The sequence below is a fragment of the Haemorhous mexicanus genome, chromosome 21 (genome assembly GCF_027477595.1).
Source record: "Haemorhous mexicanus isolate bHaeMex1 chromosome 21, bHaeMex1.pri, whole genome shotgun sequence".
Classification (NCBI taxonomy): Eukaryota; Metazoa; Chordata; class Aves; order Passeriformes; family Fringillidae; genus Haemorhous; species Haemorhous mexicanus.
In genome coordinates, this window is record NC_082361.1 from 4,809,497 (window position 1) to 4,826,759 (window position 17,263).

A 17,263-nucleotide genomic window follows, 5' to 3' on the forward strand; every position below is an offset into this window, starting at 1 on the left:
AGCCAAGCACTTTGGCTACCACATGGTGTAGTTATTTCAGAAGTGGCTGAGCGGTGATCTCCCCATTTCAGCCACAACACCCACCCTTTATCCCCGGGCAGACAAAGCTCTGCCACCACTGCTGTGACTCAGGGCTCTGGGGTGACGAGGCACCCCCAGCACTGGGTGATTCAAGCCTGTCCATGGCCATGAAATGTGCCTCATTCCAGGGGCTCCACATCATCCTGCTCCCTGTCTGCTGAAGCCCACCACTTCCTAATTTGGGAACACTGCAGATGACAGAGATGTCTGAGCTGCACAGCAACGGCTCCGCTGGTGTCTGTGACTTTCACCTCCATGTCTCCGTGTCCGTGACTTTCACCTCCATGTCTCCGTGTCTGTGACTTTCACCTCCATGTCTCCGTGTCTGTGACTTTCACCTCCGTGTCTCCGTGTCTGTGACTTTCACCTCCGTGTCTCCGTGTCTGTGACTTTCACCTCCGTGTCTCGGTGTCCGTGACTTTCACCTCCGTGTCTCGGTGTCCGTGACTTTCACCTCCGTGTCTCCGTGTCTGTGACTTTCACCTCCGTGTTTTTAATGCCTCTCCAGTTAGGCAGGACTAAATGATGTGGACATGGTAAACATAATGCAATATTCACTTTTTTGGGGAAAAGCAGCCCAAGTTAACAAATCAGAGCAAAAACACCTCCCTGGATTTGTGCTACTTATTCCTATGAGTGGAATGCAAATATTTCAAGTTAACATTTCACGGTTCTTTGAATCCTTACTGATAATGAATGCAGCGCTGATCTATTTTCATTTAATGTTTTTCAAATCCTGTGTTTTTAACCACGATTACAAAGCCATGCTGCTGCTCAGTGAAGTTCACAATTCCTCTCAGGAGAGGTCAGTTTATCAACATTGCAGCAGGTCTTCAATGAAATGTCATGCACTGCCTTTGCTTTGCAGAGGCAAAACTGCAGCCACCAAAATGATTATATTAGCATTTCAAGCTAGCATTTGCCTCCAAAAATCCAACCTTTATTATTCTAATTCCTCCTTTTGCTAAGCTCCAAATATTACCTACTCAAGAGGTGCTCAGTGCATGTTGCTAACCAGCCACAGCCTTCAGGATTTGACCCTCTCCAGACTAACTGCTGCAGCAAATCCAGAATTAACTCCCAGATTATGTCTCCAAGTTGTATTTCATAAGCACAACCCACACCACATCTGGTGGTGTACCTGTGGCCAGAAAAGCCTTTTTTCTCCCACTTTTCAGCAAGAGCAAGGTAAAAACCACCAGCAATTCTCACAGTGAGGTCTAAATTAGACTGAAGTTTCCCCAACACATTTTTTTTTCCAATGACATGGAATTTGAAAGGTTGAGCAACACTTACACTGTCTTATGTGATCACCTCATAACAATAATTACTACTTAAAACCTGAAACATGATAGCACCTTGACATCCACCCTCGGCGTGGGAGGCACTATTTAGACATAACAGACAATCTGCAGAGCCCAGGGAAATTACAGCTTCTATATGAACATCAACAGTATCAAATGATGGGAAGAGCTTTGTCTTCCCTCCAGTTCATTTCCTGTAAAGGACATCTATTACATCTATTTTCTATTAAATAGCTGCACGTTGAGAAAAAAAAAATGTATATAGCAAACACATTTAGTGCAATCCATCAATAAGTCTTGTAAGAAGTAATGGTTTGATTGCAGAGACTTTTAAATGCAGCTTCTTATCCATCCAACTAAATATATTAAAGAAGAAATAACAGCTTGGCATTTATTCAAAACTTTTCATTTGAGCTTTCCTAAGTTATTTGCAAACATGAGGTGTAGCCAGACAACAATAGCTCTAATAGCTGTTCCAGTTATTCAGGCTAAAATGGGATGTAGTTTTTAAATGAACATTATTGTTGTCAGACTTATAACAGGAATGAAAAGAACTCAGAGCCAAAAAAATAATAAAAAGAAAACCCCATTCACACATACATATTTATAGCTTAAAATATTTTGCTAGATGCACTAAATCTTCATTATTATTAAATTCTCCCACCCAAAAGAGATTTAAGTAAAATAGAGTATTACTAGATTACAGCTTTGCTTTTGTAAGCATTGTTATGACTTCATAACAATTTAACTCCACCATTAGCTCTGTGAGAGCAATTCTGACATTCAGACAACACCAACTGAGTAAATAAGTGTCACAGGCTGAATTTGTTTCCAGATATTCCCTGAGCATCCTTGCCATAAAAAGCAAATGTTGAACTCAATGCTACAAGAGGATTTACCAAATCAATTTCTATACTGAGAGGAATCTAATATTGAATATAAATATTAGGAAAGTATTTATATCTTTAAAAAGTCAGGGCAACATAACAAAAGAAGTAGGGGAATTAGACCAGTTGCAGAAGACATCAATAAGTGAAAAGGAATGCAGAACTGAAAACCATTTCTTTTATTTTTTTAAACAAAGAACGGGCTGAAATGGAGCTTGAGGAGATGAGGGAGCAAGATTTTCCCATTAACAGTGAAAGCAAACATCACCTACCAAGCTTTTTTTCATCCACAAGCAAGCACACAAAGATTACAGGCTCTAGTAGTATCTAAAAAGACCTGACAGCCACTATTTCTGAAATTCACAGTTGTCACTTCTGACCCGGGTTCTCACCAATTAACTTTTGTTCATTTCCAAGAGGATTCTCACTGCAGGGATTGTTTTAATCAGAGCAAGTTAGTGAAGAGTCACAGAAGACATCTGGTGGCCAGTGCCCCAAATGACAATTTCATTTGCTTTACATCTTTGTAATAAAGCTTAAATTTTAATTAAGTAAATGATTTGAAACACTTCAAATTAATTAAATAATTTCATTCACAAAAACCAAGTGAAGACAGTTGTGTTCACTGCATAACAGCCCTGTGATAACCCTCTGTGGTCAGGCCAGGAGCTGAGAACTTGGGAACAGCCCTTCACCAGGTATGTTAAATGAGGCTGAACCTAACAGGCAGCCTTTGAATTAAGGCAACTTGAACACGAATGACAGAGCAAACATTTCCTGAAAGCCCAAGGAATTTCCTATTTAAAGTTTCCATGTCCTTATCCCACTACCATTCACACATTCAGCCTCTGGAAAAACAACCTTGTTTATTCTGGGAACACACACACAAAAAAGGCCATGATTTAGCCAGCAGTTCCCCCAGGTGTGGAGTGGCAGGAGATCAGCTCACTGGGGTCACTACCAAACCTGACAGAGCCCATGTGGGGGTGTTTTGGATTCTGGATGTGCAGAGCAAGAGAAATTTCCTCCTCTGCAGCATCAGAGTGACAGGAAGCACAGGGGAACATGCCCAGGTCACTCTGTGCTTCCAGCAGAGATGGACACTGGACAGGGAACAGCCAGCAGGTCAGACAACGGGGGAATCCTGTCCTCCAGCAAGCCTTGCCATCCAAAACCCAGCATTTAACAGGCAGCAGAGTAGGTAACTCAACAGTCTTCATCACACATTATTCCCAGTTTCTGAGGCCATCACTCCCGCTTTGATGCAAATGTGCAGTGCAAACCACAGCAGAGGAAGGTCCAGCCTTTTACTATTTCATGAGCTCTAAGGAGAGACTGGAGCAAATAACATTTGCTACTGCTCAGACAGCACTTCAAAGGAGGAATCTACAGAGAGGCAGACTGGACACAGCTCAGGCCCTGGAAGACGTGGCAGGAATAAGGTAGGAACTGAAGTCAGCCAAAATGATAAATGCACCAGAATGCCTTAGAAAAGCAGCACTCATGGATAAGCAGCTTCTCAAGGCAGGCAACATGTAGCAATATTGATTCTTTAATACACACAATGAAACTAAAGTCTTAATGATTAATAATGTGTTGTGAAACTCTATTCATTAGGTAAAAACAGTGCTCAGAAATGACACAACATAAATCAGGCAGTCTCCTCACTCATGAAAGAATGATGAGCTTGCTCACATCCATGTAAATTAGCAGCAATCACTCTGCATAAAAGCAAGCTCCTGCTTTTCACAACCCAGCTGGTAACAGCCAGGAAAAAATGCTGGAGAAAATGAAAATATACATGAAAAAAAAAAACCCTAAATCTAATTTCAACACTAATTTCAGAAAGTACTTAAGCAAAAACTAAAGCAAGCTGGTATTCAGGACACACGAGGAAATGTGCAGAAAGGGACTCCTCCCAGAGCACAACACACCATTTTAGCAGAATTATATCACATTTTGCCACAAGCGTGATGAAACTTCCAGCCATCTCACAAAAATTAATGCTTAATATCTAAATGCAACACTGGCATTAAACACAGAAGTTTAAAGACCAGAGTTAAGAACTAACTAAGAACTAATTTAGTTAAGAACTAAGGAAAGACACTGCCTTAGGCAGCTTTACTCACTAAAATTGAATGCTCATTACCTTTTTGCCCAAGAATCCTCCTTAAACCAATTAAATGGACACTCTGGCAAGCAGATTAATAACCTCTACAGATTGTTTAGATTGATCTTCAGTCAACATAGAGCAGAGTAAGAGCTGACTGATAAGAGAGTCACAGAAGCAAAGAAGCAAGCGTCCCTCTCTCTGCTGGAACTGCTCTGGACGTTCCTACAGCAAAGGACTTCACAACAGACCTTTTATAAGGAGACTAACTCCTTCTCACAAGAATGGCACAGCATGGCTGAACTGACAGAACACTGCTGGGTGCAGACTGCTCCTCACAGACACTGCAGAGAGAAGGCAGCCCCTTCCCCCTGCCAAAGAATAAGGAAAGCAAGATCTGTATTTTTCCATCTGCAAGAATACTCCAGAAGGTCACTAGTGTTTCAAACACTTCCTTCAGTCTTTGTAAATGCAAATCAGAGTGTTTTATACAGCTGAAAGAGATGGCACTGCAACACACCCAGTGTCCACCCACACAGTGCCACAGCCATCCACATTTTAAACTTTACAGGGTGGATCAAGTGCACTGAGGGAGCTGCAGGAAGGTCCTGGCCATGCTGAAATACCCCAAAAAGCCCAAAACCCATGGCAGGGTGCTCTGAACCTCTAGTGAACACAACACTGGTGTCAGCTGGGTGTTAAGAGCTGGACTAACTCCTGCAGCTCTGCATCCCCACTGCCTGCTGGCAGCTGAGAGCATTCCTCACTTGGCACCTGCCAAGGCTCTGCTTACAGTCCCATCCACACCAGGGCTATCAAAACACTCTCCCAATTATTTCTTGTCTGCTTTGTCACAGTTCCTACAAGCACAGCTGGAAACACAACCCTGCTGCCCCAAGGCACAACCCAACAGCATCACCACCCTAAAGTGACAGTCAACAGGACAAGACCTTCCAAGGCCATTTCCACCTTCCTGCACCCTCATGATTTGCTACAGAGCCTGACTCTGAGAGCACCAGAGATGAAACTCAGAACTCTCAACTCTCAGCAACAGGACTGTGTCAACTCCTCACTTTCAAGCTTCAGATTTAAACTTTCCAATGTAAAATACTGCGAGTTTGATGGTAAATGTTGAAGTGAGCTGAAAGAGATGATTGCCTACAGGGGAAGATTTCTATGCTAATACCCTGTAGCCTTCTCTTGCCTCCCTGTCCTGATTTCCTACCACAGCCTCCCTATTAAAATTTGTAAATAAGAATGCAGAACTAGCATGATCTGTTAATAAAAGTCTGGCATATGAGCAACCACTACCTATTTGTCATGAAGGAGATCAACTGCTTAAATATGGCAAGTTATCAAAGATTAGTCAGTGCACAGGACAGAACTGCTTTTGCCCAGGAAAGGGATTAGCCTTTCCCCATCATCATCATCATTATCCACCTCAGCCTGTGGAAAAGCAGTTTAGAAAGTCTTAGGTCTCTTTCCATATATATTCCAACCATAGATCAAGTTTTGTGGAAGAGCTTCTTAGCATAACCTAGTAGTATTTGATAATTGGAGGGAAAAAAAAATACAGCAAGTGATTTTTATGATGAAAAGGGATACAGTCAGAGGCAGTAAACAAATCTGCATTCAGCATGCAGCAGATGTCAGCATTAACCAGGCTAATTCTGAGGCACAGTGAAGTTGGATTCATAAGCAATGATCCCAAAAGCTGGAGATAAGTCTCTCCTAATAGAGATGGAAATTGAAATTTGGAGCTGCCAAATCTCCAGCCTGACAACAAAGAAAGTTTTGTCAGTTTAGAATGAAAACCTGAAATACTGAAGGCAGACTAAAAAATGGCTTCCAATTAGGCCAGCACTAATGATCCAATTTCAGGTGAATGGTCTAAAGTGGAGTCAGGAGTAGTAAAGCAGTTTCTTTGAAGTCTCAGGTTTTGCAGTTGGTGAAGCAGAGACAAAGTATAAAAATTCCCTGAGGTACAATGGAAAGAGATAAATGCAGAGGTTTTAAGTACATGGGTATGAAGAAACAGTTCTAGTATGGAAGGAGTCTCATTTAAATCATTTCCTTGTATGGGCAATTGACTATCTAATAAATGTATATTGCATATAAGGAAGACATATTGGGCTCCCCTGTAGGATAAAGGATAATGAGTTCAAAAATCAGACCTTGAAAATAATCTTGTTCCAAAACCCTGCCATGGGCAGGGACACCTTCCACTACCCCAAGTTGCTCCAAGCCCTGTCCAACCTGGCCCTGAACACTTCCAGGGATCCAGGGGCAGCCACAGCTTCTTTGGGAACATGTGCCACCCTCACAGGGAAGGATTTCTTCTGTATATCTCATCTACCCTCAGTCTGCAGCCATTCCCTGTGTCCTGGCACTCCAGACCCTTGTCCAAAGTCCCTCTCCAGCTCTCCTGGAGCCAGTTTAGGCACTGGAAGGAGCTCTGAGCCCTCCCTGGAGCCTCCTCTGAGCTGAACACCCCCAGCTCTCCCAGCTGTCTCCAGAGCACAGGGGCTCCAGCCCTTGGAGCTCTCCATGGCCTTCTCTGGACTCCTTCCAAGAGCTCCATGGCCTTCCCATGCTGGAGACAGCACTGCAGGAGGGGTCTCAGCACAGTGCAGTAGAGGGGGGAGAATCTCCCCCCTGCCCTGCTGCCCACACTGGGGGATGAGCCCAGGATATGCTTAGAACTGATTATAATGTAATTTATTCATTTTCACAATTGAAGTACTTGAAACATGAAACTTAACAGCATAAAACAAGATAGATTATTAAACATAGAGACCCTTAAAATTTATTTTTTAATCGGTAATGTAGGAAATGGTACTTTTAATTGTTGGGATTTCTCCTCACAGTGAACTGTAAAAGGCACATCTCCAACTGGCAGCTGTGGCAAGCTGGTGCTATAGATCCATTTTGCACAATTGCTTCCTAATTAAAGCAGTAAAATCTTTCAACACCCTTGTAAGAAAAAGAATTCAGATCTAGTATGACAGAGACTGTAGCTGGCAGACTTCAGCTATATTCAGCACTAAATGTTTAAGAAAAATGGATCCAGTTCTGCAGTTTATCTCTCTTTACAGTGAGGTAAACAGCTCATTTAAGCTTCCCTATCACTCACCTGCTGGAAGAGAAACTCTAAGACCACATTTTATGAAAGACTATGAAAAGGCCATTTTTGTTTGAGTGCTTTATCAATCTCTTCCTCATCTCAGCATCACGTATGTAATGATTAGAGTTCATTTTTTAAGCCTTCAAGTGCTGCTTTTGCTTGGAGATACTGTTCTACCAACATGTTTCAGGGGATCAGCTCACCATTCAGCACAGCAACACCTCCACAAGACAGTCAGAGGAGATGTGGTGTTTGCCAGTCCCTCCAGTCAGCTCCTGCCAACTCTGGGATCACAGCTGAGCCCTCTGAGAACACACCTTTCTTTTCAGAAAGTTTGAGTTTTGCTGACATTAACATCCTGGAAAGGCACAAGATACACTAGTGTGCAAATTTCAAGGTGCACTGACAGAGTCTTGCCCCTTAACTGTCTACTGGTCACACTTTTTTCCTCAGCTGGATATCCCCAAAAAGCAGTGACTATAGACTCAATTCTCACCAAGGAAAGAAGAGAGAAAGAAGCAAACTTTGCCTTTATAATTCCTCTCAAGTTCAAGCCTGCAAGCAAGCTGTGAGCTGGAGTAATCTGCATCAGGGTGAAATTTGTAAAATCCCAGCAAGGGCTACTCTGCTGCCCAGGGTAACGACACGAGCATGAACTCCAGCTTGTAAAACACCCTCCGTGGGGAAAGTAACAGCACAAAGAGACAAGCCCTAAACTTGCCCATAGATTACTTTTTTCTCCCTTAAGGCACTCCTCAATTGTCAGCTCAGGACAAAATTTAGAGCCTTTCTGCATTATTCTCACAGAACATTTGAGCACCAGCAGAGCTGATTTCTGGCCAGTTGCCTCCTTGGCTTTTCAGGAGCTTCTCCATGTGTTGCTTTGGGTGCTACGGAGAGTGTGACGACCGAAAAATGGAATTACTTTGCTGAAGGTTATTTTGCCTTACACCTTTAGTATCTGATAATATTCACTAACCCTTTCAGCCAAAATCTGGTACCACTGAAGCAATCCACCACTTAGTGCCTGCTGAATGAGCCTCAGAAGAACTTTGCAGGTAATGGTCCCACCAAACAAAGATCATAAATACCTTTATAAAAATAACCCTAAAAGGAGAGCCCTGCTACCAAAAGTTCCACTTCTTGTGTTCGTTTTATCACGGGCTTTAATACACAAGAACTTCACACAAGGACATTTAAGAATTCACCTGTCTCTAGGGGGTTAAGTGGCCCACCATGGAATTTCTCCTTAAGCATTTCTTAGTTATGAAAAGCCAGAAACACAATTTTCCTGAGACAAACCAGTTCCCACAGTGCAACAGAGAAACCAGATACAGTGTCTGGTATTTAGAAGAAACTGTGTAATAACATACTGAAAGGGAAACATGCAAATATTTAAGCCCTGGAAAAACACCAATCTTATTTCTATGAACTACAGCCCGTGGCACAATAACTGAATAGGACTGAAAGCATTAAATACTGATCTGTTCATTAATTATAAAGTATGTCAGTCTATGTATTTCAAAGGCAGATTACTGAACATAGAAGGAAGAACTTTCTCAAACAAACTTTGTTCCCTCTTAATTTGTTCATATTTAATATGGCATTTTTCAGGACAGGAGCAGCCCAAACTCAGAAGAGAGCTGAATAAACAACAGTGGTACTGCCTTCTACTGCCAGGACCAGGAAGAACCTTTTCATCCTCTCAAAGGAAGAAACTTTCCTCGTGTGTACAAGCAAGGCTGATCTTTTGCAGTTCTTTTAACAGATGTCCTAGCCCTGATGTTCCCTTTCAAGTTTATTCTCTTCTAAATCAAGACACCAAGGTCTCTCATGGACATATGGCACATGGACATTAGAGATGCCATTTTTCCTCCTGAATGTGCTGGGATCTGCTGACCTCAGGTCACACTGGCAAGAAGTTACCATCTGCCTGTTGCTGTTAGATGATCAAAAAAGAACGTTTCTGGCTTTTCTGCCACAGCAAAACACCAAAGGGACTAAGAACATTGTATTGCTTGCAGCAAGTGCTCTGGCTGTATCTCACCTGACCTTGAAACTCTGTCCAAAGTAGTAAAAGCAGGAACCAAACTGGGGGTGGAGGAGTGGGTCTATCACAGGACTGAAAGCAAGGAAAAATGCAGCAGCAGGTTTAACACCAGAGGGCCAAGTTAGCCCTGATATTCTCTAACCTTCTCTTAATTACCTCAGTGCACAAACATTGTATGGGAAAATATAACACTGAAGTAACTCAAAACAGTATTTCAGCAGAGCAGTACAAACATGGGGTCTCTGTGTGTTTGTTGAACACTGCAGAGAATTCCTTGGGCACTTCTAGAAACACAGAATGAGAAAAGTTAGAAAGCAAAGCCCTTTAAAAGTAAGAACAAATCAAAACTTTTCCTCTAACTAGATTGTGTTCTCAGACACAGCAAGTATTTCAATTTTTAGTTCTATGAAGACTACAGATGCAGTTTTGTTTTGTTCACAGATAAACTTCCTCTACAGGACAAAACTGTTGCAGAAGCTTTGTCAAAATCACATTCTCCAGCCAAAGACAGCAGTCAGCAGCACGTCATCTCAAAGAAATCTCTTAAAATTGTAATATTGTTTTAGAATTTTAAAAGTGTTGTGCAAAAGCAAGATTACACCAAAGTTTAAGCAAAAACAATGCATTTCTGCACCTCACTTCTGTAGAGATGCCTTCAGTTTACAGTTTCTTTGGTTTTGGGGAGGGGGTGGTTTGGTTGGTTTTTGGTGTTTAAGGAAGAATTTAATGCAGTCACTAAATGTACCTCTGAGTCCTACTGAGTTTTTCATTTGGCTTCTTTCCCGAGATTCTGAACTCCCCCCACACTTTGCAGAAGGCCAGCAAGTGACAGGGTTGCTCCACCCCAAACTTCTGGCCTCTAGCAGTTCAGTCCATCACAGCACAGGATGGAGGTTTAACCAGCTATGAGAAACCACTAAGCAAAGGTGCTCCAAATGCACCAAGAAACTCTTTTCACAACAGCAGTAAGTTAAACTTTTCAAAATAAAGGGTTTTTTTCCTTTCCAAGTAGCAAAGTCCCTTCAGTAAAGATAATTAAAGAACACCTGTCACTGACCACAGCATCACCACTGGCTGAGGCTGGTCTGTACTATGACACAGCCAACTCAAAAAGGATCAAACACTTCCCCAGACTGCAAACCAGAACATAACCAAGGCAGAGATGAGAAACTCGGACAATGTTAAAAAGTTACTTCCTTGCATTTCAACTTTAGCTGTACAATAACCTCTCCCCAGGTTTCGAGCAATCTGACCCAAGTATTTTCTTGATAAACAAATCACAGAAGATTTGCATTAAGCAGCAAGGGAAAGAAAACAAGACTTCCATAAAGTACATGTCTGTATATGCTCCACGGTCTTGAATAAATCCATTTTGTACCTAGCTCAGCAAAGCAAAATTAAACCAAATACCAAGAGAAACTTCTCACCATGTTCCACGAAGACGTTGCAGTGTGGGCCCGCATGCCTCGATGACTCCTTCTTCCCTGCTCCTTTGATGAAGTGCAGGGCAGGCAGACTTGGCCTCCTTTGGTCCCCAAGAACTTTTCCAGGCTGCTGCCCCATAAAGTAACTATGGGCAGCCTTTCCCAGGATGAGAAGTTTTCAAAGAAGTCTGTGATCCCTGATCTTCCAGGCTGGGAAGGAGTTTTGAAGGAGAAGGTACTTAGGTGGGTGCACTGGCTGCACTCACAGTGGGATAAAGTCACTTGAGGTGAAGAATTAAGACAAATTCCTCCAACGCTCCTGAAGACAGCAACAAGGCTTCTTAGGTGAGTTTATGCAAAAAAAAAAAAAAAAAAGAAAAAAAAAAAAAAGAAAAAAAAAAGAAAACAAACAGACGAAACAAACGAGTAAAAGTTCCAACTGCTCAGCAATGACCAAACAGTACCAAAGTTTCAGGTTGCCATATGTAGTGTGTCTTTCACCGGGTAAAGGAGAATTAGTTCATCTCACAAGCAAGAAACCACACATGGGCTCACCCAGGGCAGGAAACAGCCATTCCCACCACAACTAGTGTCAAGGTTTCTTTTTTTTCCTCCTTTTCTTTTGCATAGCATTGAGTTAGCAAAGGCCAAAGAGCCACGGAGATTTGGCTTCAAGTATCGCTGAAGTCCAGCAGGGTCAGGTGCGCTGGAACCATGGCAGCTCTCCAGGCCAAGCAGCAGCAGCAGCAGCAGCTCCGGGTGGGCTCCGCACGCTCCCTGGGCTGCAGGGATGGGACGGGGGCTCCTCGGTCACCGGGCTTCGGCTCCTTCCACCGCCGCTACCTCGGGGCCGGAGTGCCCGGCGGGGCCATGACGGTGTCGCAGCAGCGCTGGAGCGGCCGGGCCGGCGCCCCGTGCCCGCTGCCTCAGGCGGAGCCGGGCGCGGGGCTGCGAGGCCGGGGAGCTCCGGGAGGCCGGTTCCTGCCCAGCAGCCGGGCCAGGGCAGGCGGGGGGGACCGAGCCGGCCGCATCCCCGGGCGGCGGCAGCGGGGCCCGGCGGCAGCGGGGCCGGGCGGGCGGAGCGCGGCGAGGGGCCGCGGGTAGCCCGGGGCTGCGGGACTGGCGGGGGGCGGCGGAGGCGGCGAGGGAGATCCCGGAACCCCCGGGCCGGCGGGCGGGCGGTCACATCCCCTTCCGGCCCCTCCTCCTCCGCCGCCCCCGCCTCCCGCCCGGCGCTGCCCGATCCCGGCCCCGCTCCCGGCCCCGGGGACCGGCCGGGCGGGGAAGGGCAGGGGTGGCTCCCGGGAGAAGCCTCTGAGCAGCGGGGCTGGCAGGGCGAGGGAGGGGATCCTCCCTTTAGGCGGCCCTGGTGAGGCGCATCTGGAGTGCTGTGCCCAGTGCTGGGCACCTCTGGGCGAGATGGGCAAGGAGCGGCTGGAGAGGGTCCTGCGGGGACACCCGGAGGATTTGGGGCTGGAGCAGCTCTCTGGTGAGGAGACACTGCAGAGCTGGGCCGGGTCAGTCTGGAGAAGGGAAGGCTGAGAGGGGATCTCAGCAATCCATGTCAATATCTCCCCCAGGATGGTGCCAAACTCTCTTCAGCGGTGTCCGGTGACAGGATAAGAAGCAATGGCCATAAACTAAAACATAAAAAGTTTCCTCTCAGCATAAGAGAGAACTTCTCTGTGTTGAGGGTGGCAGAGCTCTGGAATAGGTGCCCAGGGAGGGCGTGGAGTTTCCCTCTCTGGAAACATTCCAAACCCACCTGGGCACATTGCTGTGTCACCTGCTCCAGGTGACCCTGCCCTGGCAGGAGGGTTGGACCGGATGATCTCCAGAGATCCCCTCCGACCCCAACTAATCTATGATTCTGGGAAAAAAAAAACTGTGAAAAGGCCCCAAAAAGCTCATGTGAAATCCCTTACCTCTTTAGAAAGGCCACCCATTGTTTTCCCACAGATCTGACTCTACAGGGGTCTCAGAGCCTCTGGCCAGCTCTGGACCCTGGATGCTTGCAGAGATGGACAGAGAAGAAGAGATCCTTACTGGATCAGCTGTGTGCACAGCCAGCAATCTGTCACCCTGCTTGCACAAATGACTTCACTTCCCCTTATGAAGGCTCTCAGCACACACAGAACTAGATACCAAAAACAGCCATAGAGTCCAGTAACAATTGAAAAAATCTTTTATTGACCTATTTTTGTGCACTATTTGGTACAAAGATGGAGTTAAACTGCCAAATTCTTCAGCAGGCACTGAGAGTTCCCTGAGCTAAAGAGCAGACCATGGTGCTGAAGATATTTAGTTTTTCATACATTCTCCAGTTCACCTTGGGGATAGAAGAGGGTCAAGGCAGCAGCTTGAGGTCAGGGTGTTTTGGTCAAAGGTCTGTGGTTGCTCCCACTCGACAACAGGAGAACACACAATTGCAATTCTGTGCTGTAGCCTCCTGCTCAGGGCAACCATCTGGACACAGAGCAGCTTGTTTATACTGACTCCTCCCTTGTGACAAATCCAAACACACTCTGTGTCTCCTATGCCATATTCAAGGTCTCTGGCAGACCTGTATTTTTCAACTTCTAACAATAGCAGCTAAAATGTAGCACTTCATAAGCCCTGCGGGATCCTCCATCTCTGCTGTGCCAGGCTGCTCCTACATCACTAATTCTTAGTCAGGAGACTGAGCTCAAACCATTTCTATTGGATTTCTCCATCAATCACTCAGTTTGCAGGTACTGAGACTGGTTGTGCTGCACACACACCCACACAGGAGAGAGAAATTCTTGTGCTGAGACAAATCCAGGGTCACATCTGTTGAACTCAGCGGAATTCCTCCAGGTTTATCTCAGTATGGAGATCAGCTTCTCACCGAGGTGATATAACCCCCACTCTGCTCCCACGGATTGGAGGAAAGGGAGGAAATGAAGCTGTCAGCACAGGCCAAGCAGCCCGAGAGAAATTTGTTACAAAACCCAACACTAACCATTCTTCACTGTAAAAGTTACTCTCTTCTGGGTCTGACTGCAGCATCCTGGATAATCTCTCCCACCATGGCAGGGCTGAAGCAGAGTAAACTCCAGAAGACAACCATGGGTCCACAATAGTCAGAAAAACCTTCACCAAGTTAAGCAAAAGTCATTCCAAACATGCAATAGAATCACAGAACTGTTTGGGTTGGAAGGGACTCTAAAGACCATCATGTTCCACCCCCCTGCCACAGGCAGAGACATCTTCCACTAGACCAGGTCACTCCAAGCTCTATCCAACCTGTTCTTGAACCCTTCCAGGACTGTGCTGTGGACAGTACAGGCTGTAAATATGTTCTTCTCTGGCTTCTTGCCTGAGATCTGTGCAGATGAATGCACTTACTTTTTATTTAACAGACCAGGTGAGTTTATCATTCAGGCCAACAGGCAGTTGTTCCTTCTGATGCTGTGAAATCATATGCAGCAAAGTGGGGCAGGTCCTTTGCCAGCAGTTCCCAGCCTCTTTCCACTCAGCAGTTTCTCCAAAAGCATTTCCTGTTTCCCAGAGCACTGCTGTAGTTAATCTGGGACAATGCAGAGGCAGATGAGTCAGCTGGTCACTCCCAAATGTCATGGTGAGATACCTGCCTTCTTCCCCTTCCTGAAGGGTACTACATGTTCTGCCCCCAGCTTTGCTGCCAGTTTTTGTGAACATGACGCTCCTGTTAAACTTGAAAGCTGCCCAGTAGATTCAGAAATTGTTAGAGAAGAAAATAAGAAGAAATTCATAATTGTTAGAGACAGAAAAGTTGTGTGAATACAGAATAAGTTTTAAAAAAAGCTTCAGAGTGTTTTTTTTTCAATCCAGTCCATGTACATACTACCTTTTTTTTTTTTTCCTAAGAGATACTTCAGCACTTTTTCTGTTTACCTCCCATTAAGTGTGGGTTCTCACCCAACAGCTGCAGTGACATTTCCTCCATAACAATATCTTAAAAACTCAACCTCTTCACCAAATAATAAAACTTAGCATACTAATTAACAGTCTTCAGGAACCTGAGAGAACCATTTCAAGATGTCTCTAATCTCAGTGGGATTTGTCTCTTCTCAGGTCTGTGCAAAGCTTTTTATTTGTACCACTCTCAGCTGAACAGCAAAACTGCACGGATGGTACAGAAGTAATGCAATAAGCAGCAGTAATTGGATTAATAACCCATTAGCACAAATTTAAAATCTCAGTGGTTATTCCTAGGAGTAAAGGAATTCTCGCTATTAGTACATGAACACTGGCACCAAGAAACAAGAAAATTCTTTTTGCAGATGAGTGATGTTGTGTTCTTATTCCTACAGACAACACTCACCAGCAAGGGAACTAGTTACCAACCCCACTTCTGAGCACAGCTGCAGCATGTATTAACCCTGGAGGAGGCAGCACAGGAGGTGCTACAGCTGCTTTACAGTGCCAGACACTGGTGAACAAAGAAATCAGATTGGTCTGAGCTGTTTTAATGCCTGCATGGGCCTTTTAGTTCCCCAAAGAAAAATAAAGACTTACTAGCTTTTTCCCACCCTGCTTTCAACTTTTTTTTTTTCCTTAAACCAGAGAAGCCATAGTTTCTTCCCTTCCAGCCTTCCTGCTTAGAAGTTGCCCAGCACAATCCCACAGACTATTTCAAGATTTTAAGGGGCCACTGCTGTTGCTGGCTTGTTGTTTGGTTGCTGCTGGTTTGCAGAGCTATGCTGGATGGGAACTGCCAGCAATGACCTTGCTGAAGCCTTGTTACAGAATTTAGGTCTTGGCACAGCACTGGCTGAATGTGGAAAGATCAATAATTACCCTTCATGGTCACTGGGGAAAATACTGAGACCTTTGGTTCTCTCCCATCAGGAAAGATCCACAACCAAATCTCACCAGCTGATGTTTTTCTTGGGTTTAAAAACAAAAGTGCCAGGTATTCAGAAGTAAGGGATGAGTCACATGCCTCCCCCATTTAACTCATCATTAATGCCAAAATATCAGGAATCCTGCAGCAAGCAGGAAGAATCAGAAAGCTCAGAGCTGAAGCAGTCCAGATCTTCAATTGTTTTTTAGCAGAAATCCATGAATTTCCCCCTGTGGTAATAAGATAAACAGCTGCTAAACTACAGCATTGCGTAAGGGGGGGGGGGGGGGGGGGAAGTACTTTTCTAAGTGAAAGATGCAGACTGCTAAACCTTTTTTAGCCTTTTTGAACCAGTCTTGTCAATGGAGGTGTGTGTTATGTGGCTACCAGCAGCCTCATGGAGACCTGAAAGTGTCACCATCAAACACCGGGTTTCAAATTTCCCCAATCATCTTGAGGATGTGATTGTTGCAACACTTACAAGGAAATCCTCTTAAACCTCAAAACCAACAATTCCCAGGTCTTGTGTGGAGCATTCCAGTGATACCCCCAACAAGTTCAGTACTATTTTCAGAGGCAGCACGGGCAGTTGTGCAGCAGCAGAACGGATCAGCCATGTCCTTGCCTGTCCTTAGCCCCATTGTGCTTTAGGATTTGGGCAGCAGCGCTGGTGGCAGCCGCCCAGGCCCTGCTGTTTGGCAGGGCAGCCAGGCGGAGCTGCTGGCGAAGGGAAGTGCCACAAACGCGATCCAAAGGTGCCATCTAGTGCCTGCTCGGGACCACAGGGAAAGCAGCCCGAGCTGCAGGGACAGCAACGAAGGGAATTTCTAGTTCTCAGGAAAACACCGAGGAAAGAATTTTCCCGTGTGCCTGAGGCAAGAGTGCGAATTTGCAACGTGCAATTGGATTCAGGGGTAATAGGGACAGATGTTTTATCATCCTTTTTAAGAATTACAGTGCTGTGGTGCAAGGATATATTTGCAATACAAATAGATAGAATACATATATAATAACCCAGCTCTAATACAGCACCTGGAGCTGAGAGGATTCTCCAGGGAAAGCATCACATTCTTCACAGAGAACATGACTGCATGCCTGCCAACACTTGGCTCAACGTGTCCACCTCTAACCTCTAGCCTGAAGATCTTCACCAGTGTCATACTGGGCTCCCTGTCATCCCCCAGTCACTTCTGCCTGACTCACCTCTCCAAGGGATCCTGCAGGGAGGCAATGCTTGGAAAACCACTGTGAACACCAGGCAATCCTTCCAGAGGAACCCTGTAAGGGCTGAAGAGGAAGGTGAAGCCCTGCAGGGATGAAGGGCAACAACTAAGAGAAAAGACAGTGTAATCATTCCAAGTGTCCTAGCACAAGGAAACTTGAGCCAACCACAGCTCTCAAGCTAGACTAAAAACAAGCCAATGCACACACTGC

The 17,263-nt window shown here is 45.1% G+C and overlaps 1 protein-coding gene across 1 annotated transcript in view; it reads right to left on the reverse strand.

Moving 5' to 3' along the window:
• ABL1 (ABL proto-oncogene 1, non-receptor tyrosine kinase) overlaps window positions 1-11,954 on the reverse strand; it is a 79,144-nt gene extending 67,190 nt beyond the window's left edge. The window contains exon 1 of the mRNA XM_059865427.1: window positions 10,984-11,954. Within this exon, the coding sequence (XP_059721410.1) occupies window positions 10,984-11,119 (136 nt within the window). The 5' untranslated portion in view covers window positions 11,120-11,954. The remainder of the gene's footprint in view (window positions 1-10,983) is intronic.
• Window positions 11,955-17,263: the final 5,309 nt, after the last annotated feature.